The sequence below is a fragment of the Trematomus bernacchii genome, unplaced genomic scaffold (genome assembly GCF_902827165.1).
Source record: "Trematomus bernacchii unplaced genomic scaffold, fTreBer1.1, whole genome shotgun sequence".
NCBI lineage: Eukaryota > Metazoa > Chordata > Actinopteri > Perciformes > Nototheniidae > Trematomus > Trematomus bernacchii.
The window spans coordinates 1,177,579-1,201,905 of NW_022987735.1; the positions used below are offsets into that span (position 1 = coordinate 1,177,579).

Below are 24,327 nucleotides of genomic sequence, written 5' to 3' on the forward strand. Positions count from 1 at the left end.
CCCACATCAGCCCCCGGTGCAGCTGCAGCAGGCGGAGCTGCATGCTGTGCTTATAAACCTCTGGCTGCTCTCCCTCAGCTGATTTCCAGCGAGAACAGTCCCTTCGGTCGATCAACCTGGTAAGTGTGATGATGGTAATGTGTGCTGATAATGTGTGATGCAGAAAAAGAGAGTTCATTTTGTTTACTTTGAGTGCCTAACGAATCAGAGATATGTGATGAGAATTGTGCAGATAATTGTTGTGACTAAAATCTTGACGAGGGAGGTGCATGGCTTGTTAACAACTTTTAAAGCTACAGCTGCTCTGAATAAACCTGACAATAAGGAAGGGAACCACTGGGAAACATATTTGATATGGGATTTAAGCTTGATTCAAAGGAAACTCAAGTTGACCTAAGCAGTAAGTAAATAATTCATAAAATCTACATATTGTACATATATGTATTGGAGAAAACCAGACCACATTACGGATGTTAGAGGACTAAAGACAATGTTGAAATGTCTCCTTTATTCAAATGTGTGCACTGGCTTGAGAAACGTCACCATCAGTCATAGAAACAGCTGGCATCATGGCATGAAAATGTTTGTTTGCTGAAAATAGCTATAAACACTGAAGACAAAGAATAGTTGTTTTCCTGTATAGTTTACCAAAAATACTGTCTCATGAGAAGCAACTGTTCTTTGGATTGAACTCTTTTATCCAAACATTCACAGTCTGGTGCATAAAATGCCAAACTTGATTGATTGCAATAATAGAAATAAATGGAGTGGCGTTCAGCTCCCTCGTCAAGAGATTCTTGGAAAATATAAAGCTAGCATCAGTGAGTATATCTCTGAAGAGAGATCAGAATTGGAGGACTGTGTAAACTGAAATAGTTTCATGCATTTTGTTGGCATATGCCTCTGCAATCTGTATCCTTGAGGCTCAGCACTTGTATCTGTATCCAACACAGCAGTAAATACTATAATTTGACCTTCTGATCTCCAGTTTTCTGTTGCTCAAACATTGAGCAGACCTCTGGTTGTGGAAAGCTGTTTGGCGTGGTGGAAGACATGCCAAGTCAGACTCCTATTCCTTAGATGGTATTGAAGATAAAGGCCTCAACCTCAGTGTGTGAGTTTATGACCGCAGACTCTTTGGGGACTGGAAATGTGTTTGGGTTTCCAGAGCATCCTCTGCCCTTTTTGGGTACATGGAATCAAGATAATTGTTTGTGCCCTGAGAGTGAAAACAGCTGTAAATGTACAGTGAAATAGAGATTTCAAGTGTACATAGTAACACACAGCCTTACAACAACAGTACTGATTATTTGACTGTGGATAAGTTATGTTCCCAATTTATTAAACGGCTGCATCTTGCACACACTAATGTCTGCTTTTGAAACAGTTGGAGTTCAAATGTATTTGTTAAAACTGTCCAGAAGAGGAACAAATAAACATAGATTTGGCTGCTATAATGTTTTTAGTCTGAGTACAATTGAGTCTTTGTGGCTTAAAAGCGTTGTGATTTGATAAAGAGGGGGGCTGTCAGCTCTTTAGTTTTACAGGTGGGACAATCTCAATAAGAGAGGAAATAGTTTTTCCCAAGAGTAAATTACAGGAGGTGAGTGTTAGTGGCTCTGACATTAATGGAGGCATTCATCAGTCTGTCATCAAATCTACATCGATGTCAGGAGAAACAACATTCCTTACATCAACTTGAATGATTTAGAAGTTGTGTTTATTTGTTTAAATGCCAAGCAGTTCCTATTCTACTGTGCAAACCCTATTCTAATACAAAATACAAAAGCCATAGTCACTTTCCTTATATCGACAGTATGGTTCTTTCTGTCTCCCAGTAGCATAATGGAAAGATGATTATTAGAAATCACAATGGAAACAAGTTATTCTTGGATTACCACTTTGTTTAGCAGCAGGTATTTCCTAGAGTAAACCATGCTCACTGTCCGTGGCCTCGCACCTTGCCAAGCAGGGACACTACAACTAACACTGCCTGTGTACTTCCTTAAAAGGAGGCCGAGTACACCATCTCAGCTGATGGGATGCAGAACAGGGAGTGCACATAGCTGCATCTATTTCCATTGAGTCCCCAGTAGAGGATAACTTAGACTTAGCTTTGAAATTGGATTAATTTTAGCCCCCTATGGCACTACACTTGATTTCAGACCAGACTCTTAAGTTGGTCTAATTGACAAAATAAAGCAAGCAAGGTACAACTGTCAGCTGTTGATGGACTGGTTGCTTCCTAATACAAAGCTGAGCTGCACAGTGAGTCCTGTTATCTCTGCATAGAGACGATAACGTGCTTCCAAATCTCCACTTTTCCAGTCAATTGGTCATGGACCACAAAACAACACACCCTCTTTTTCAACCAAACTGTACACAAACATTTTAATGAGCTGCTGAAAAGGTCACCACTACAGTATGCTGTGGCTTGTAAACTGTGGAATTTGTATCCTGGTCAGGGTCTTTTTCATACTTGACCATGTTTGGTCATGTGGAGAAAGCAGCTGTGGCTTTGTGATTGATTGCAAACGCCTCTCAGGAAACTGTTTATCTATTAGCGTGTTGAAGCACTTTCTTTATGTTTCAACAAGAACCTTGTCTGATTTTAGGCGGTAGATGTCTGACGTGACGACCTACATGTATATTTTGTACCATTAGCTAATGCTGTTATCAGTGCAATAAACAATGTCTTCACAACTAACCAGTATTACTTCAAAGGTCAAATAATGTACATGTTCATATGTTACTCTCATTACGCTATGTACCTACAGCTGGTGAAACACTCCCATTAAAACTTAAAGACAGCTGTTGGCCTTTGAAATCTTTACTGGAATCAATTGTAACATTTTGTAAACAGTATTTGAGAACAAATGATTGATTATGATGGAGTCACACATGCTTTATCTAACTAAATACTTGTATTGTCCTTTTAAATTAAACACATCACACTTCAAGAGGTCAGGATCTGGAAGGGAGGCTTCAAGAGACTGGTACTGCCCAATAAATAGTCTGGCGTATAATCCCCTGTAAAATGGCAATATATTAATGTTACACTTTCATTAACAAACAATATAAAACGTGTCAGTGAGCTCTAGCTGTTGGGTGGTGGTCTTGTGACCTTAAGACATGTTACCAGTTCAAGTGCTAAGCTAATCATCTGCTGATGGTAGTTTAGTATTTATTGTAAAAACCTGGGTGGTATCAATCTTTTAATCTAGTCAGGGAGTCTGGAGGCAAATGCAAAAAAAGTGAATATATATATACATTTGATAATTTCTTTTTGTATTGTAATTGTTTCAAGATAGAGAAAGAGACAGCTGTTCAGTTTTAATATCCAGCTGCCATTTATTTCCTAGACATTTCCTGATAGAAGATGTGAGGCCTGCACCGTGTCAAATCAAATGTAAATGCATTAGAAACGGTCTTGAACAGAACATAAAGCTTTCATCGTTCTTCTTTTTTGATGTCTGATTAATACAATGAGAAACACTCAGAAAAGACGCCATCGTCGAGCCAGTAATTGCATGGCCAGACAATATACAAAAAGCACATGGTGTGTACACAATGCTGGGACGAATAAAGACACAACGAAGTACCATGCCATTGATGTAATTATGGGGCTTTGAGTAGGAGGCTTTTAACTTTTGAATGGCTTACAAAAGACCGCTAATGTCGTATTATACTTATTATAACCTTTAGTGGACCACTTGAGGAACTCTCAGTCTAAATCTTAGATGGCTCCAGAAACAAATGACTCAAATGTGGCCTTACTTTAAATGAAATACTTTTAATGGATAACACTGGTGTTGAATTCCTCGAAAAGTAAACTGTTTCTTCTTTAGAGCCTTTCCTATAAACACAAATGATGGGTCATCTAGTTAACTTGAGTATTGTACAAAATATGGTTCATAAATCAACGACTATCATATGAGTCATTGAACTGTTTTTGATCTTTCAAATTACAGACATCACATCATATAACACATCATATATTTGGTAGTCGATCTCCCTAAATATACCAGAGACTTGCTTTCAGTAGACTCCCTTAAATCAGCTTTTTTGACTTTGCAGCCGTGGCCAGAACCAGATTATTGTTCTTGAACGTACTCCAGGTCTAATTTTCATGTAAGAGTTTTGGAGATTTGAGCTGAGGTTTTGCTCTTTGAGTGTGAGTTTACATAATTCTGCTTTATGTGAGATTGTAGTGTGTTAGCAACTGAAAAAAACTGTAATATTGATAAATAGTGTCTGGGCAGAACTGTTCATCAGTAAGCCAATGACAAGTTTCCAGTTGCATGAGAGCAGGGTGACCCCACAGAGATATTAAATTATAATTAAAAAAAGTGCTGAACAAACTTTTGATGCCATCAGAAGGGACAGCTTACCCAGATGAGACAAATCAGTTACAGACGTGTGCATGAAAAACTGTCCTCGGCATCAGTCATGTAGGAATGACTTGTGGACATGATTCCAATTTATGATGTGAAGACCCTAACAACCTACGCTGTGCACATACATATATAAGGAGATAGCATCTTGAGCTTGAGTTTTGGACCATTGAAGTGCTTTTTCTGTTTCCCGAGTGGGTGCAGGCAGACATTTCTGTCTAAATTAAAAGGGGGGCTATGCTTTTACATTTGGATTATATCAGTGCATGAATAATTCACACACCTCTAATCTATACAAATAAGCTGCCTGGTGACTGATGTGACAGCTGTACTGTTGAAGTGATTATAATTCAGTGTGTGTCTCTTTGTGTGTATCCACGTTTATGAACAAAGTGGAAGGGAGAGAGGTATTTGTCTATAGCTGCCAGAGTGGTGAGTTTTTTTACTTGAGAAATACAGAACTTCGCCGGCACTGCTGGAGCCGGGCCAATCCAAACAGGCCTGGATCACGGCTCTGACATGTCTGTGAGCTGTTAGCCTGCAGGTCGGCTCCACAGAGTGCATATTGCTCAGGAACAGACCAGCCTTTGTCATTAATTGGTCCCATACAGCAACAGCAGAGAGGCAGTGATGGATACCAGTATGTCTCATGTTTGACTGAGAGACGAATTATGGGTAATGTTTTATATCCATGTCCTTTTTATATAAACTTTAGGCATTGTCCTCATTTTATATCCAGCAGCTGCAGAATGCACATGTTAATAGGTGCATTATGAAAGGTTTTATTAACCTAAAAAAAGGAGAAAAATGGATAGTAAAGGTTTAACAATAACAGACTAGATGAGTTAGTTAAACTTTGTAAATGAGTTTGTAACTATTATAAACACAAGCCTTTTTAAACTGTTAAGGAGTATATAAAATATGAACTAGTTTATTGCAAGTGTTTAAAAAGGCCTTATAACAATAAACCATACATGTGTTTATGATCCTGTAATTAAAACTTGTATAGTCTTATTTAAAAGCAATTTATACAAATAAGTATACATTACTTTTTGTAGGAAGATTAGGATTTATAAGGAGTTATAAATGCCCTAATATCTATTTACCCCTTATTTAAAGACCTTAATATATTACTGATGAATTGTGATGGGGCATTCTAGTTGCCAATGTCTGTTATTAGGGGCCACACATAAGGGGCCACACGTTGCCCTTGACTTGATGGTTGACTGGTGTTGACTTGCTGTTTCTCTGCTGCACAGGAGAACAGAGATCACATAGCTGGAATACCTCCTCTACCTTCGCTTTGACGGACACTTTGTGAAATGATGAGGGGTGTGAGGGGAGGAGGGGGAGAGCTGTTTTTAACACCTGCATCTCGCCTGCAAATATTTCTAAGCTGCCACAACACATTGTACACACCAATAATGTACTTACAATTCTGATTGTAAGAAGGCAGAAATGTAATTCTGACCACAAACTGAGTGATTTTATGTTGTTGTTTTTTTGCATTTGACTGAATACCAAATTTCAAAGCAATTAAACCAACTCTAAACCAAAAATGTTAATGTGGCCTTAAGTCAGGCACAAAACAAATATATGAGATCAGTGTCTTGCAACCATCAATGTTCATATCACAATATTTGTATCGCAACTGTACTAAGAGATGTTCAAGTAGACAGTAGACACTAGACAGTCTCACAAAAACCTATCCTCTGGACCCAGAATTATCAACTAAATGTCATGCTAATCAATTCAGTAGTTATAAATCTCCGTTCCTGGACATTACAGATCATTATCATTATGTTATTTAACAACAACCTCACCAAACCTTTGAACTTCAGACAACTTCAATTTAAAACATGATATAGAGACAAGTGTCCTCAGTTTGAGGCTTGATTGAAGGTCATTCCAAGACCAAGGAGCATAATAAAAAAGACTCCTTTTTCCAGCCTCAGTCCGCACAGCAGGAACCTGGATCCGTATCCAGGCACTGGTTCTGAGGTTGTAAGAGTCACAAACTGGAGCAAATCTGGCACAAATGTACAGTGGAAGCTTACCTAAAATGGCTTTATACAATAATAAATACCAGTGCTGCATCCTACGCATAGTAAGTGAGGACCATCCAGTTAGGCTATACAGTTTGCAATGATGAGTCCTATAGGGTGCATTTGTGTAAAAGAGTGTCATCCTTTTCCAGGAAAGCTCTGAACCGTCTTGTTACCCATGTAGTGGATGTTTTGGAAAAAGCCTCTTATGGTCCATTCTGTTTGTAAGCCTTTTGACTGTATATGGTGCCGGCCAATGTAAAACCTAAACGAATGACCGACTGCTCACTGCTGATAGGCTCCTCTTCAGATCTGAAGATACAAAAACCAAACAAAAGGATTACACCTAAGTGTCCTGCCTTATGATGCTGTAGATGTTACATATTATCGCATGTGTAAGTGCTCGGGACATAAATATGGCATGTACTGTATGGTGCACTAAAGTGAGGAGAGAAAACACACTGACGATAAATGTGAGCCAAAAACAGTTTTTAGGACAGTGACTCTAGGATTTTATGGTCTTTCTTAAATCAACTGGGAATATATAACTCCTACCAGTGCAGGCAAAAATACAGATGAACACTACTTAAAGGCTTTGAATTGTAGATTGATTGGTATAGATGTACAGTGAAATAAATACACTTTGGAAGCCTTAATTGTTATTTTTATTGCGCGCAGTTTGTCCTGTCTGATGTCAGAGGGATGTCCTGGAATTTCAGGAGACCCCCACTAAACAATAGTACACGCCAGTTAAGGGTGCACTTTTCATGAATGATTGGGGCTATCATATCTGTCCAGCCTCTACAATTAAAATAAAGCTGTCTTTTGAATGTAGCTGCCTGCCACATGGATACATGGGCCTCAATCTCGAATTAGAAGGTTAGCTAGTTTGTTTATTCTTGGACAGTGTCTATTGATCAAGACAAATACTGTATTTAAAAGGATGAGACAAACACAACTCAAACCAATCATTAATTTCAAAATGTTGTTAAAATTCACCTTTCATCTTTTTCTATCAGTTTTCAGTCTTTGCTCAGTAAGACAGCAGAGATATCTTTACATATGTCTACTTAGAAAACTCAAATTAAATCAAATTATTTTTTACCTGTGGTTACGAGAACCTAAACGGACAGGTGCTTAAATGGTTTATCGGTTCATGTAAGATCAATTATGGATTTCACATTTGGTGGCAAACAACCCTTCAGTACATCAGACATAAAGAGAGAAGCAGGATGAAACAAGGGCAACCGTTTGAGAGAGTCTGAAGTTAGAGATCAGGGAGGGGAAAGTGGGAGAGAGCAGGAGTCAGGTTGAGGAGGAGGAGGGAGGCTGAGAGAGAAACAGAGCGGAGCAGTGAGGCAGGCGTTTCCTTTTCTGGTAGTTAAAGTCGCTGTAAGAACAAGCAGGAATTCTTTGTGCTGCAAAAGGGCTGAGATATAATCCAGACTGTAGATGTTGATATATGACGAGAGGGGAGACACCGCTGTTCACGGACTAAACTCCAGCTACTGCTAAGGTACTGTAAACCAACAGCAGGCACTGTAGTGTTTTATGTTTTTCTGCCCATGTCATAAAGCTGTCTTGGGTGGTCCCCTGTGATGTGTCACTGATTTTGAGATGACTTCAGCATGGTTTTTCTTTATCTTGAGGGTTTGTTTCTTCAAATTAAAGCTGTGAAATGACCATGATGTGAACTGACATTCATCTAATTGTTGTTGAATCCCAATTTACAAAATAATTGCCATATGCATCAACTTTCAAGCATGTCTTTCTTCTTGTGAAACAATGATTATCATGATTGCAAAATAAATCGATTGATGAGTGATGTTTTGACAGTCAGATTGTCCCAAATTCATCACCCATGATATCGTAAATGTGTCTTTCAGTGAGAAAGTGAAGATAATCTTCTTGGCATCATGGACGATAACTTTGACCGCCGCATGGAGCTGAGGAGGCAGAGGAGGGAGCAGATGCGCGTTGAGACCGACAAGTGAGTTATCCATCTAAGAGTGAATTTTGTGAAAATAAAAACATACAAAAGTACACATTAATAGACATGCAAACTGAAACAAAAAAGACTCAACATCTTGAATTAAGCCTCATCAGATTTTGGCAGTCTGACTTAAACCTGATACATTTGCAACTTCAGTAAGTTGGTTAAGAGTTTCAAAATACTTAAGACCTTTTTCCTCTAATCATGCAAAGACAGGTTGAGGCTTACCGTTTGTTTTTGAGTTTCGCATTTCTGCATGAGGGAGGGTGCCTGTGTGTCTCCACATGGAGCAGCAGAGCGTATAGCAGACAGGATTGATTGGGCGATGACGCCTTAATGATCTCCCTTGCCTTTTCACTCATCAGAGCCAGGCTGCTGTTTGACACTCCCCGCTGTCTCCCTCCCTCTCTCTCAGAGAAATATAAAAATACCGAAACAGAGTTATTGCCGATTTCCACTCTGTGGGTGTAAAGTTGTAGGTTTGACTCAGTTAAGAAGAGTATCTAATAAACGCATAAGAACACAAGGAAAATGACCTGCAAATATATGAAACTCTAAAAGAATGCAGGTACAGTACATGAGGAAAACTCAATCTGTGTGTCTTTAAAAGTTTCCCCAAATAGGCTACAATTAAAGGTTTCATATTAACACGTTTTGGTACCGTACCTATCAGGTACTCAATTATCCTTTTTGTTTGAAATAATACTATTTTCATGAACTTTTTTAATTGAGAGACGGACTAACACATTGTTGGTTTAGTCCTGTAATTGGATTTTTTTTTTTAAATAAAGAATATCCTACATTTGTCGACTTTTAAGGGATTCAAGTAACACATTATTTTCTAGCCGTTCAGAAGTCACTTGCTGTCTTATCAAATGTCCTATCAGAGCTGCAGTGGAAAATAAGGCATTCCTTGCCATTTTCTCACAGTCCTGCAGCCAGCTCTGCCAACAGTGCCAACCCGGCTGCTCGAGGAAATGCTGCAGACACTGGAATGTTTTCAATGCCATTTTTATTTCAGCTTGAGATATTCTGAACACTTCAGACTCAAAGTTACAGAGAATAAAGTTGTTAGCCAAGAAGCTGTCATTATATCAGTCCAAACCATTTATTATGTCTCATGAAAAGTAACTGCATTATTTTGACGGCACTCTCGCAGCAGACCTCCAGCTTTAGGTGGAGTAATATCTATTTAAATTACTTCCTCAATGGTTTGTAGGGATTACCCATGCAATGCCAGGAAAACCATTGCCTGAGGATTTGTTGGATTTCTGCCTCGTTGGATTCTGTTTGAAAGACAGAAAGGACTCTTGTGTTTCTCATCACCTCTCCCTCCAACAACATCTGTAAATCATTGTGTTGCGGATTGAGGAAGAGCAGAGGGGAATAATACCCATGCTCTATCAATGGGCCATTTTACACTCTTTCCATGCCTCATAAAGCCTGGCAATGCTTTATGAGGAAATCTCACTGTGGGTCTGATCACAGTTTGAGGAAGGTCAGTGGCAGGATATGAGCACATGAGGAGGATTTAAAGAAGATGACAGGAAGGTAAAGGGGTCATTCCTAGCTTTCGGTGCCATTTCAGCTAGGGTATTCAAAAATAAAAAACATAATTTTCCATGTTTTTTTTATTTAATCTGAATGATGGCTTGTTAAGAAAAATATTTTGGTCAAGCTCAGGATATTATGTTTAAAAATATATTTGTTTACCATCCCCAGTTACTGTGTGTCCACCCTGTTACTGTGAAAAATAGTAACAGGGTGGACATTTTATGCTAAACTTGGCTATTGCTACATGTGTGATGATAATCAAGCTAGCACTTGGTGACAACAGAAACATATATTTGATAGATATATTCACCATATTTTCTAAATGTAAAACAAATTATCAGTTCCACTAAAAATGAGCATAACAGGGTGGACATGTTATGCTTTACCGCAACAGTTAAGTTCTTTAAAACATTAAAAAAAACGTTGAAGGAAGAATGCATACACTCTGCTTCTTGAAGATGATTTTCCCACTCAAAATGTATCCTTCTTCTTCTTGAGTCATAGTAAAGGGGCGTGTCCAGAGGGATTCAAATCAGAGTAACAGGGGGGACATTCAAACAGGGGACACACACTTTATTTTCAATAAAAATGAATTAATAACAACAATTTCAATTTGGTGAGGAATATTAGCAAAAGGGTTATACAACAGTGACAAAAATGTAGAATTTGTTTGTATTTCTTTGATTTCTTTTTGTATATCTGTTACAGAAGTTGAGCAAACATGGTTGGGGACACAGCAATTTGGCCTACTTGTGCTAAAATCAGAGTATTTATTTAGAATTTTGAATATCCTGGCTAAATAACATTGTTGTTTTATGGCAGAGGGTATAAAACCAAGCTTTTAAAAAATAAGCATTAGACCTTTTAAATACAAAATATATGATACATGTATAATGTGGTGGGGACCTAAATGGCACCGAATGCTAGACTTCTTTGTTTAATATTGGTGATTTTGTCATCATCAACCTTTATTTGCCAGCACTGTCTCTGTCTCTGATTACATGTATTTCTTAAATTAATAAATGCCAAGGTGGTCTTTACTTTTGAGAGCTCTCAATTTTTTCGAGGTGATTTTTTTATCTCAGGTCTTATGAGGTAAGGACAGTGTGGCTCATATCAGTGCTTCCAAACCTAAATGTGAGTTTTCAATAGTCTCTTTCACAAAGTCATGTGTATATATTTTTTATTTTTCTTGTTGAATAATAGATAATTTTAGCTGTTCAGGACTCTAGAAAATCTTAAAATTAATGATCTGACTTAAATCTCATGTTCACACAAACATCATAACACCAGCAGATACTATTTCCCATCGCCTACTAGCGACATATTTTACAAGCCATTTAATCAATTTGATATAAACTCTAGAACTTTACTACTTAAAAAGGAATAATTCAATATTTACCAACACTTATTATTATGCTCTTAAAACTCCCATTTCAGTTGTTTAATTTAAGAGGAAAAAAATGTATAAATGTGATATTTCAGGCCGGATTGCGCTAATGATGATGATGAGGAGGAAGCTCGGGAGCAAAGAAGACGAGCGAGAGAGGAGAGGAAGAAGGTGACGAAGGAGTCAGAGGAGTCGGGAGGCCCTGAAGTGATCGACACTAACAGGTAGCCTGATATGTGGACAAATGTCCTGGGTAGAAAGCAGATGAGGGACAGAAAGTGTATTTAAACTGTGTAGTGTGACGAACCAGGAAAAATAAAGACAACATTTATAAGGCAGTTAACAAACTCTAAAACATAGCAGGATATTTGCTGTCATTTGTTGGACAGTAGAGAGGTGTTGCCGGGTGGAGATTTCTGCCTCTGAGCTGGCTGGATTTACAGGTTGCTGCCCTCTGTACTTGATTATCCTCAGCTATGTACAGGGCTAAGAGCCTGTTATAAAGGACTTACTGGGCAGAAACATATCCCAACACTTTAGTGTGGCTGTTGATTTGTTAAATATTAAAGTAAACTATGCCACTTGACTTTATAGCATTGATATTTTGCTTTCAGTTAATCTGTTGGCCATTACACAGCAGCTTTGACCGATCTGCTGCTGCTACGCTACGTTAGCTGTACACACTGGTACACAACAGCGTTGCTAGCTAGCCATGCTAAACCAAGCATCCATCAGTACAAAGAAAAAGCTGCTTAGTGCAGTGGTGAAAGTAGCAGCCTGATTAAGTGATTCTAACTTTATTAAAGTGATACTTAAGTACAATTTTAAGTCATTTGTACTTTACTTGAATCATTAATGTGTATGCTACTTCACATTTCTACTCCACTGTATGTTTACTCAACTGTTGTTTATTTACTTTATAACTTGAATTCCTTTGCAGATTTTGATTTGTATACAGAATATAGTTAATCAATATATTGTTCTAGATACCCAGCACTTAATGCATTCATTATTCAATATTATTTATCATTTCCATGATGTTCAACAAACTGACAAATGAACAGCTTTAGAGTCAAGACAGAAAATATTAATATCCAATCATAGACTTGGCAAGTGGGTACATGGGTGATGAGACAGGACATTTGATACAAATCTGGATTTGCAGACTCAAATTTGTCTAAAGTTACATTTCCGGCTCGACTATTTTCATCAATTTCAAGTGAATTTCCACTTCTTACAGTGTGACGGAGTCCTCCACCGCAGGCGATGCTGAAGGTGCAGACGATGCTGAAGGTGCAGACGATGCTGAAGGTGCAGACGATGACCAGGCTCTGCTGGAGCGCCTGGCCAAGAGGGAGGAGCGCCGGCAGAAGAGGATGACGGAGGCCATGGAGAGACAGAAGGAGTTCGACCCCACCATCAGCACCACCAACGGCACTGACAGCGCACCGGAGGAGGAAGAGGAGGAGAAACCAGCTGAAGACAAGGTGGCAGACACTGATATGAACTCCTGGAGAAAAGAGGGAGAGGACAATCAGGACGAGGAGACGGTACAGTGAAAGATGTGCAGATTTCAATTTGGTTTGAGGTGAGATTATTCTGGTTTCACTTATTTATTTATTTTCTAAACAGGAATCTGTTGAGGAATCAAGAACAGCGAGCATGAGAAATAAGGTAAGGTCTTTCTGCAACCTTCATTCTGTTGATTGAAATGCATTTATTTACATATTACTTTATTTTATCATTACATTACATTACATTGCATTTAGCTGACGCTTTTATCCAAAGCGACTTACAATAAGTGCATTCGACCAACAAGATACAAACTTGAAGAAAACAGAATCATATAAGTACATCAGGTTTCATAGAGCCTAACCATTTCAAGTGCTACTCAACTGGCTTTAGATAAGCCAGTCCTTTAATAGTATATAAATGCTTTGTTAGTAATTCTATCGCTCGAAGTGGAGTCGAAAGAGATGAGTTTTCAGTCTGCGCCGGAAGATGTGTAAGCTATCTGCTGTCCTGATTTCAATGGGGAGCTCATTCCACCATTTTGGAGCCAGGATAGCAAACCGACGTGTTTTTGCTGATGGGAACATGGGTCCTCCTATCAGAATCAGAATCAGGATCAGAATCAGAAACAGAATCAGGATCAGAATCAGAAACAGAATCAGAAACAGGTTTATTTCCAGGTAGGTTCACACATACGAGGAATTTGACTTGCATACATAAAATGTAAAACAAAAAAATCTTTAAGGACACTAATAAAATATAGTTAGATAGCAATAAAATAAAGCAGTAATTTACAGCTAAATGTAATGTAATGAGTTATAGAATATGAAATAAGAATATGTGCAGTAAGCAGTATTTGAACATTGTGTGCATTAATGTAATGCATTATAGGAGGTGATTGAGGAGAAGGTTGCAGCAACAGAAGAAGAGGAGGAGCAGCCCGACTCAGGAAAGAAGGATGCTGAAGAGGAAGCTGTTCCTGATGAAGAACAAGACAAAGGAAAAGAAGAGGAAAGGCAGCAAATAGAGAAAGGAGTAAAGCTGAGGAGAGAAGCGGAGGAAAGACAAACCAGGGAAAGGGAGGAAATGCTCAGAGCGGAGGAGGAAAGGAAGAAGAGGGAAGAGGAGGGGAAACAACAGATAGAGAGGGAAGAGATGCTGAGGAAGGAAGGAGAAGGAAAACAGAGGAAGGAGAAGGAGGAGAAGATGAAGAAAGAAAAGGAGGACAAACTAAAAAAGGAGATGGAGCAAAAAAAGAAGAAAGAAGACGAGGAAAAACGGCAGAAAGAGCTGGAGGAGAAGAAGAAAAGGGAGGATGAGGAAAAGCAGAAGAAGAAAGAGCTTGAAGAGAAGAAGAGGAACGAAGAGGAGGAGAAGAGGAAAAAGGAGGCTGAGGAGAAGAAGAAGAAAGAGGAGGTATTCATGACATTTCATTTTCATTTAATCGTTTATTTGAACAGAGACAATTCACATTAATGAACACTTCACACAAATAATGCTTCAAGTGTAAATGAGCCGGATTTTAGCTTTGAGCTCATTTCCATCCGTAGTCCCTCACATACAACATATAAGAACATGACATTTATAAAGATAGCACAAATAAATACATGATATGCAAAAAGAGCAAGAGCAGCACACACAAGTATTTATGACATGGTAATACAATATAGTCCATGTAAACATTATAAATAAAGCACATACTCTTAAGATACTTAAAATGGTCAAAACTCAAGAAATGGTGTTTTTCTTAACTTCAAAAACCTGGAAATAGTTGAATAAAAGCTTTTTTGAGTCATCACAAGTCATAATGCTTTATATTAGTCAACACTGAGGGATCACAGTAAAGATTTTTGCTACATGATGTGAGTTCTTAGTATACTCACAGATCACATGCATTGGATGGCCTTTTTGCTACATGATGTGAGTTCTTAGTATACTCACAGATCACATGTATTGGATGGCCTTTTTGCTACATGATGTGAGTTCTTAGTATACTCACAGATCACATGCATTGGATGGCTTTTTTGCTACATGATGTGAGTTTTTAAAATCATTTAAATAATGTCCTCTCTCTGTTTGAAGGAAGAGAAACCAAAGAAATTTGGATTCAAGGACAAGGTAAAATCATTTGTCATATCTTGCATTCATTCATTTGCAACTTTTTATCCTGGCAAATGTATTTATTTATATGTTGTAAATAATATGATCTGTTTACACACTAATATATATATATATTGTTTACTTCTCGGTTTTGACAGAATGAACCCGCCAAACTGAACACAGGACTCTTTGAGAATAAACTGAAGAAAACGGAGAAGAGCCGGCAGAACGATGCGGAGAGCGAGGATCTGGAGAAGATGAAGCAGAAGACGCAGGGCGCAGAGGCAGAGCTGGAGGAGCTGAAGAAGAAGAGGGAGGACAGGAGGAAGATCATAGAGGAGGAGGACAAGCAGAAGAAACAGGAGCTGGAGGACAAGAAAGCCAAAGAACAGGTGAGGATGGATTTTACAGTCAGGGATATATCAGTGAGATACTCCACATTGGATACCATTTTGGTCGTGACCGAAACCTGTGTTTGTTGTTACAGGAAGAGAGGAAGAGGATGAAGGAGGAGATAGAGAAGAGGAGGGCAGAGGCTGCAGAGAAGAAGAAACAGAAAGAGGAAGAGTCTCCAAATCCTGTGTTTGCTGTCACTCCCAAAGGCTCCTCAAAGGTGAGTTTGGTAAAGAAAAGTCACTTCTAAATGCTTTGACTACAGAAAACACAATTGTATTTACTTCCATTTTGTATTGGGATGGAGTCAGACTTCTCCATATACTTCCCAACACTGACATTTGGGGAAATACATTTCTTTTACATTCAAATTCTTGTTGATGAAAGAAAATATCTTTCTGAAATATTTTTAAATATTCCATAAAGCTGTGCTTGTCTTCTTAGTTTATAGCATTTCAGTTCTCATTTATTTCCATTAACATGTCAGATATGTTGGAATTTCATATTGGTTGTCTCCAAGTGTAAGACATGTTTTGGGGTCAAATGTGTTTTTTCTTCCATTGTTCCCATTTTAAATCCTCTAATATTACTCATGTAATGTTGGTTGACAAGTATAAAAGTGAACTGGCGTTTTCGCTGTACTCCAATGTGGTTGTTTTTGTACAAGACCATGACTGGGTAATGTTCTTGCCGGGTAATTTCAGAGGAATGTTGAGAACTGTGTGTGTAAGTCTACGAACACACGGCAGGTATAATTCATTTTGACCAGCAGTTCTCAGTTGGTGTGCACTTGTGTATCCTGGCTCCCTCTCAAAGATCAGTCACTCAGGCTTCAAGTGAGTACAGAGAGATCTTCCCAGGGACTGCTCTGCCTCTGAGTCAGAGCGTCTCAGAGACAGGAAGGAAGCCAGGGCAGCTTGACCATGTCAGTATGTATTTGTGAACGTCAACCAAAAGACTGCTTTATAAACTGAAACCATGCTGTTCTGTACAGATCGGGGCAAAGGCAGAATTCTTGAGCAAATCAGCCCAGAAAAGGTGAGCCATTCCTTTTTGGCATATATTTTACAGTCAAATAAATAACTCATAAACAAGACACTTTTATTACTTCACACCAATGACCCATTTGTTTTTCATCCACACAGCACCACAGCCAGAGCGTCTCACTCTCCAATTGTGTCCAAGATTGGCAACAGAATGGAGCAGTACACCTCTGCCATCCAGGTGAGACTCATGATGTATTATCCTCAGGAGTGCTGAGAGAAGTACTCAAAGCCTGAATTTAACTAAATACAAGTGTTAAAATAGTCTATAACGTGAATTTGAAGGTGTAGTTTTATCAGCAAAATGTATCAAAGCATCAGAGGAAGTACTTGTTTTCTACATAAGAAAAACCCACTGTAAGTAAAACACTTAAATACATGTATACTATAACATTATGACTGTATTTGTGTGTTAGAAACCTTTTATTGCTGTAGTTGGTTGAGGTACAGTTGGTTTTAAGATAGATCCAAGATGATTAATGAAATGAAATAAAAGGAAGAAACATAAACATTCCATCTTTTGTAATAGTTTAATAATTGAAATGACATAATTAGAAAACAGTTGAAAAGTGGACAGTTAGAAAGTGTAGAGAATAAATCTGTCTTTGGTTTAAATGATAATATTTCATACATAAAAAAATACATTAACACACAAACATAACAAGGTTTTTGTATTTGTAATACTCAACAATGCATTTTTATTGTATAATCATATTAATTGTTTAATGTAAAACCTTAATCTATACGTTTATTATTAGTAACTAAAGATGTCAAAAAGTATTAAAGTACAACTGTGATTAATTTCTCTTCAAAATAGTTGATAAGTATAAAAGGAACACAAAATGGAAAAACTCAAATACAAGCACATTCAAATTGTACTTAAATAAAGTTCTCGATAAAAAGTTACTTTCCACCATTGACCCCCAGTCAATGTAGCAGTTTTCCTCATGTCAAAGTAGTAAAATCCATCCTCTACTTCCACAGGGAAACAAAGACGTGAAATCCCCCAAGTCTCCGATGGCAGATATTCCTACAGGAGGAGCTCGCAGCATAAAGAGCATGTGGGAGAAAGGAAACGTCGGGGGCTCCTCTGAAAGTCCAGCCCCCGCCAACAAAGTGAGAGACCAAGAGGGGAGGACAGAGAGATGTACTGATGTGTGAAGTGAGTTGTTGAAATGTCTCTTTTCCCCAGGATCTGGCTGGTATCAAAGGAGGCGTGACTGGACGTGTCAACAGTTGGATGGCAAAGCCTCCGGAGGCGGAGAAGACAGCAACACCTGCACCAGCAGCAGCATCACCAGCAGCAGCAGCAAAGCCAGCCGTAAGGCCTCATAAATCCTCCTATTTGCACGCACATACACTCTATTGTGAATAAGACACCAGTGTTACTTCAAAAGAGTAATCCGTTGATATTCTGCACACGCTAATGTGCTCATTTGCACATCAACAAGCCAATCTTTTGTTGGCTGCAGGCATTATATATATATCTGAGAAGTTTGCTGCCTGGAGTCTAGTGACACCACATGGACAGTTTCCTTCTCAACATCTGCTACTAAAGCCCCAACTCTCTCTGTGTATTATTGTTGACATGATGTGAAAGTGTTAACACATGTGTTTTAGCCTAAACATGTGGAAAATCATCGGGTAGAAGACTATTATACTCTTATTGTTGGACAGTCGAACGACAAAGCTGAACAGAAGTGTGTGTGTGTGTGTGTGGTGTGTGTGTGTGTGTGTGTGTGTGTGTGGGTGTGTGTGTGTGTGTGTGTGTGTGTGTGTGTGTGTGTGTGTGTGTGTGTGTGTGTGTGTGTGTGTGTGTGTGTGTGTGTGTGTGTGTGTGTGTGTGTGTGTGTGTGTGTTGTGTGTGTGTGTGTGTGTGTGTTGTGTGTGTGTGTGTGTGTGTGTGTGTGTGTGCGTGTGCGTGTGTGTGTGTGTGTCAGGTTGCTGAATGCCAACATGCCTCCTTACAATGCCATTTCTTCATCGCTCCATACGTCAATCACTTTAGACAAGTTTATATGACAGCCGTTACACACCTACTTTGAAACAGTCCTCTTTTGTATTGGACTCACTTTAGCTCAAAAACTATGTTTGAATCTCTCAGTCACTCCATGTTTAAAGTCTCCTTCAAGCAAGGGCAAAAGGTCATACCCTTCATATTTTGTCCCACCCAAAGACATTGTTATGCTTCTTTTTTTTTTACAATATTGACAAAACAACAAAAGTATGTAGAATACGTTTGTTTTGTATTTTATGGCATGGAAAAATAAAAGATTCCTGTCCCTTGGCGGACACTGTGTCCCTTTCTTAAAGTAGGACACCAGCTGCTGATCTCACCATGTCTTCTGGAGACATTATGTCCGCATGCAGGAGCATTGCTGAATGACGTGTGACATTGTTTTAACGTCAAATTTATGACCAAGATATCTTTAGTGTCAAACGTCTTGGTCAGCAGCAGAGGAGTGGTTGTAACCTTGGCGTCACTTATGCAGCAACACCTCCCCCTGATGGGGGGAAGCTGCACAGCAGACTGAAGCCTTACTTCTGTTTTCTCTTTTGTTCGTTTACTCTGTTCCTTCTGCCTTTCTTTTCTCCTTCATATTGCACAATTGTTTCTCAGCTTTCCTCACTAAAACTTCTCCTGCTGCGCTTTGCCTGCTCTTCAAACTGGTGAAGGTACCATTTTGCACACATTTTACCATAAATACTACAAACCTTCAGCATTATAATAAAAATTTGATTAGAGTAATAGTATAATTCTGAGGTTCTTAATTTGGATATTTATTCATTTGCACTCCACTATGCTTTAACATACTTACTCCGATTGCTTGTAACAAGAGTATTTCTTCACTGTTGTGTTGGTGTTTGTGCTTACAGTAAGTAAAGGATATCGTGTTGGTTCTTTTTTGTGACAGGAAGTGAAACCAGGTGACATCGGTAACAAGCGTGGCATGTGGGAAACCAAGAAGAGTTCCACACCTGCAAAGGTAACACACACACACACACTCACAGTCACCCTGTACTTTGAATAATTCGAGGTGTTAATGTGTTAAAGGCTTTACAGTGAAATGTTCCTGTGTTTGCTTTATTCAGTCTTCCAAATAGAAAGGTGAGTGAGGTCATTTCCCCATCTGCGGTGGCAAAACACAATGCACGTTCCACAGGCACAGAGTGGTTGATTTGTGTGGTGTTATCACGGTGTTCATGGTGTTTCAACATGCATATGATAAGGTCAATGTTGCCAGATTGGTCAGTCGGTCAATAATAATAAGTAATCTTCTTTTTTTGCTAACTTTGCAGGTAAAAACTGTTCTGATTTGGTTGTGTTGGATTACTGTCATTCATGAAACTGCACTGTGCACAGCTTTAGGACAACATTGTCATTGAGTGCATGTGCTTATGATTGAACACTGTGTTTGATGTTTCTCAATTCATTTCTTCATGTGAGAGTTTCCAACAGCATACAAAGAAACGTATCTGATAAATGTGGAATACTCTGCATCAAGCACATTTGACGTTTTTTTAATTGGGTTCCTTGTAGCTTACATTAAGTGAAAAAACTGTTAATCCCAGAATAAATGGATTAATTTCTGACACCATCAACTGATAACATTAGGCAATACAAAATATTTGGTTTACAGAAGTTGTCGTGGCTTCCTTCCTTGTCTTTCCATCAAGCCACTAGACGCCTTAAACAGACCGTTCTAACTCGTTTCTTTCCTTTAAATGACTTGAAGAGTTGCTTGGCCTCCGATGGTTTAGATGATGTTGCGATGTGTTTGCTCAAAATAAAATAACAAACTTTTGCACATGCAACAAAGAAAATAGGCCTTTACAATATTCAAAAGAAATAAGCAAAAATAAAATAAAATAATAAACAACTTAGGTATTCTTTCTTTCTTAATAATGCTTATATAACTTCATAACTTAAAGGGTACTTGTACGATTTGTATGTGTACGTGTAGTACGTGTAGTACGTGTAGTAGTGTAGTACGTGTAGTAGGTGTACGTTAAAACTGTTCCTCGATGGCGTCTCCCAAACAGGTTGCCCATCACTGTGGCTTTAGTGCAGGCGCCGTGGGAATTGTAGTCCTTTTATAGTGCGTTGACTACAGACGTCACAATTAGGTGGCCTTTCTTATAAAATCAAAATACTGGCTCTAACAGAAGTTGTTGACCTTTTTCCCTTTGTGTTTACAGCTGGCAGCTGGAGTCAAGAATAAGTTTGTCACCAATGGTAAGTTTCTGTATTTGTAAAAAGAAATGGTGTACACACATACTATACAGTATAATGATATAACACTGAAAGAAACCATTCTACTGCATAACACATACATTAACTATGACACATTAAAGGAATAGTTTGATATTTTAAGAAACACTTGTTGTCAATACCACATCCAGATGTGAGATTCTCTCTCTTATCTCTTTATCTTATTCGGAAAAGAAAGCAAATAAGCTTATGTACAATTTTGGAGGTATTTCACTAGTTTGTTTATATTTGGTTATTTCTATTTTTACTTAAAGTGGACCTATCATGCTATATTTGAATAATATAGTGTAGGACCATACCTATATAAGGCATATTTATACTTTTTTTTTTAGCCATGCCTCATTTCGCTCAATTTGAAAAATGTTAGCTCTGTTTTTGCAAGGGTTGATTCTGTGAGCAACAGCACCATCTAGAGGCCTGGCATATGTACTACAGCGTCTCCAGCGCTTTCGAACGGCAATGGCCGTGGCTGTCTCCTCCTGATTGGTGGAGTTGGCCCAATAGCCGTAGCGCCACTGTCCTGACGTCAGGACAGTGTTCAAATCTGGATCAGTTTTGATCAGATCCGTTGCAGCCCCTTTTTTAGAGATTTGGGTATGGAGGAAAATAGAGAGGGTTGTGTTTTCTGACACTTGGTGAGTTCCCTGGAACACCGGGGACACATATTCATGTATAAAAGATGTACAAAAGTGCATTTTGCATGATAGGTCCCCTTTAATGAAGAACCTGACAACTTCTTCCATCACAAACTGTTAATGTGTACATACTTCATGTTAAACCAGGGTTTATTTTGATCAGTGCTGGAGGAAGAGTTGAGATGGAATGGGAGGGGGTCGGGCCGTGACGGATTTATGTCCCGCTGTGGGCTCATAACCACCACAAGCCACCAACCTGCTTTTGTGCCAGAGTAGCTGCTCACTGTAAATCAAATCTGCTGCGGGGGATTTTTGGGCATAGGCTCAGCTCTGGCACTGAGGTCTATATTTAAAAAAAACCTTCACCCTGACCTTGTTTCCCAGTTTAAAGAACCTTCCAGACTCCTAGGATTGCTGTCGTGTCTTTGCCGTGCACTGTTCACCCGCTGCCACCTGGGCTGTCCAACGCTGCGTTGTTTGCGAGTTGTTAGACATACCAGAGTGCAGCTGCTTGATTTTCACATTACAACCGACTGCTCAGGAGGATTACTAACCGTTTAAGCAGCAAATTCGGGCTCCATCACCTGGCTTATTCACTCAGTGCTGGTGATAAAGACATAACATGTGCATCAAAAGAGCATTAAACATCCCCTGGTGTTAGTAGAGTTAAGCTGTCTTTGTTCTTCGTGCTCAAAAGTCTCACTTCTTTTGACTTTAAGCACTCAAAGCTTTAGCCTGAGTGTGAACAATAGCAATGGAAAAGTGTTTGCCGAGTGTCAGCTCCAACCCTAAATAGCGATCCTTGTTTGTAACCTCTCCACTTCTTCATCAGAAATAGACCACTGAGGAAAGAAGTAAAGGGCAAATGACAAAGTTATAGCTTTCAATCACACGGACAAGTGTCTGAGTAAGACTCTGATGTGCAAACACATGCACATACAGCATGTGCATGGAGAAGAATGGATGTACGAGCATTTATTAACAGCCCTGACTAAGCCTATTCAACACCTCATAAAATGTGAGAAGCGATGCAGTTTTAAATGAAACACTGACGTATGCATTTACTTACAGATCTTTAATGTCTGTCTATTTCTCTCTTTCAGCAGGTGTAAGACCCTAACCATTTATATCAAGTCTCATCCGACCAAACACAAGGCTATGCAACTGTATGTGCATCCGTTTACCTTCAACAATTCTGCTTTCCGCATGAAGTTCACACCAAAATGAGGAAAAGACAAGGGACCAGGATGAGTGATTCCTGCATCAAAGACTCCAGAGACGTTTCCTCAAACATTTTTTAAAAATGTTATCAGACTTCACTTGATTTTAACTCAGAAATTCCAAGATGTTATAATTAGTAAGGGTTTTCAGGACAAAGAACCGCATGTTAAACGCTTCTAGTAAATGGATTTTGTAGTATCCATTCTTTTAATCAATGTTACATACTTCAGATGGCTGTCAGGATTTTTAAATCGCTTTTAAGCCAGCTGATCTTATTGTCATGTATTGCCAATATAGCTCAAACTAAATAATAAGCAATTGTGTTTTATTGTCACTATTTTTGACTCCATGTGATAACCAAGGCTGTTCAATGTTCATCTCACCGCTTGGGTTTGAGTATCCTTCCACTGATATGGATGTTTGATGATTAGCTTGTATTTAAGAGAGTCATTTGTACTGCATCTGTAACGCATGCTAATAAGGCAACTCTTATCAAGGTATTATAAGTAGTAGCTAAAGACATCATTAATTATTGTCAGTACTGCTGATAATATCAGTAATGATAACAGAACAGGTTTTTGGGTTGCCAAGCTATGATGATTAACTAATGTTTTGGCCCTATGGATGCATGGCCTTGAAAACTATTACATGGATTGAATGTTTCCCTAAGAATAGGTTGTATTGTCTTCCCCAACCTTGCATTTACTGCTATCACCAGCTAACTTTTTTACAAAACTTGAGTTTATGACCAAATACCTATTCCCAATAGCCTCAACTGTGCCGTAGGTTACTACTGTTTACTTCTGGACCAAAGTTAATTTAACAACAACATGTTAACATTCAAAAGCGTGATTGATTATTGTTTTATATTTATAACTTCAGACTTGATGACTTACTGATAAATAAGAACCATTAGTAACACAGTGTATTGACCCTTATTTTAAAGAGTGCCTTATTATTATTAGATGGTACCAATAAGTCTCCCACCTCAGCCCAGAAGATAATATTGCTACACAGTGTGCAAGCAGTTTAATGTTTCTGTCAACCACACTTGGGTTTGTTTACTTTTGTATGACTTGTGTTTGTATAAAAATCCCAGTAATATGTAACATGAGCACGAACAAAGTCTATGAATACGTGTGTAAGAGGATCTGCACTGTAACAACTATTCAGTGATCAAATGCAATTCTGCAGCTTTGCTTTTCCTACATGCCACTAACAGTTTATTAAGTGATAAAGGTTTGTAAGACAATGGCAATATGCACTCTGCTTTAACAATGCCTGTAATGCCATTACATTGTACCCTGGTGTTCCTGTCAGTCAACAGCACAATCCTACCAAAATCAATTGTCAGAGGTGGATTGCTTCATTCTAATGTTTGGAATAAATGTTTGTTCTTGCTTCAGCAATAAAGAAAAGATCAATAAAAAAGCTTTTTATAGTTCTGTTGTTTTGTTCTTAGCTACTGATCCGAGGAATGTTGTTTCATGTCGCCTCTAACAACTTGCGAAATGATGGAGTGTTGAAATATGTAAGGCTGGTGAAAGCTTGAATGGATAAGTGAAATTTGTTGGGAATGTACCTGCAGAATGTGTGTGTGTGTGTGTGTGTGTGTGTGTGTGTGTGTGTGTGTGTGTGTGTTGTGTGTGTGTGTGTGTGTGTGTGTGTGTGTGTGTGTGTGTGTGTGTGTGTGTGTGTGTGTGTGTGTGTGTGTGTGTGTGTGTGTGTGTGTGTGTGTGTGTGTGTGTGTGCGTGCGTGCGTGTGTGCATGTGT

The 24,327-nt window shown here is 38.7% G+C and overlaps 1 protein-coding gene across 5 annotated transcripts; it reads left to right on the forward strand.

The window, feature by feature from the left end:
- Window positions 1–23,985, forward strand: cald1b (caldesmon 1b). Of its 5 annotated transcripts, none has more exons than XM_034146044.1 (17): window positions 1–119; window positions 8,326–8,429; window positions 11,472–11,600; window positions 12,617–12,926; window positions 13,009–13,050; window positions 13,780–14,304; window positions 14,971–15,006; window positions 15,147–15,380; window positions 15,476–15,601; window positions 16,376–16,419; window positions 16,527–16,605; window positions 17,409–17,540; window positions 17,617–17,745; window positions 19,340–19,411; window positions 19,518–19,533; window positions 20,625–20,661; window positions 22,436–23,985. In XM_034146044.1, exons 2-15 carry the CDS (start codon window positions 8,356–8,358, stop codon window positions 19,527–19,529), a joined length of 1,944 nt encoding a protein of 647 aa, XP_034001935.1. In that variant the 5' UTR covers window positions 1–119; window positions 8,326–8,355; the 3' UTR covers window positions 19,530–19,533; window positions 20,625–20,661; window positions 22,436–23,985. The 5 variants fall into 5 exon arrangements, with proteins under 5 accessions (XP_034001935.1, XP_034001936.1, XP_034001932.1 ...); XM_034146045.1 differs by having other exon boundaries at window positions 22,439–23,985; XM_034146041.1 differs by lacking the exon at window positions 19,518–19,533.
- Window positions 23,986–24,327: the final 342 nt, after the last annotated feature.

Bases quoted from the DNA above. Each gene is read 5' to 3' on its own strand.
- cald1b (XM_034146041.1), top strand. From the start codon at position 8,356: ATGGACGATAACTTTGACCGCCGCATGGAGCTGAGGAGGCAGAGGAGG. The intron at 8,430-11,471 runs GTGAGTTATCCA...GTGATATTTCAG, and splicing joins ATGCGCGTTGAGACCGACAA to GCCGGATTGCGCTAATGATG. The intron at 16,420-16,526 runs GTGAGCCATTCC...TCATCCACACAG, and splicing joins AGCAAATCAGCCCAGAAAAG to CACCACAGCCAGAGCGTCTC.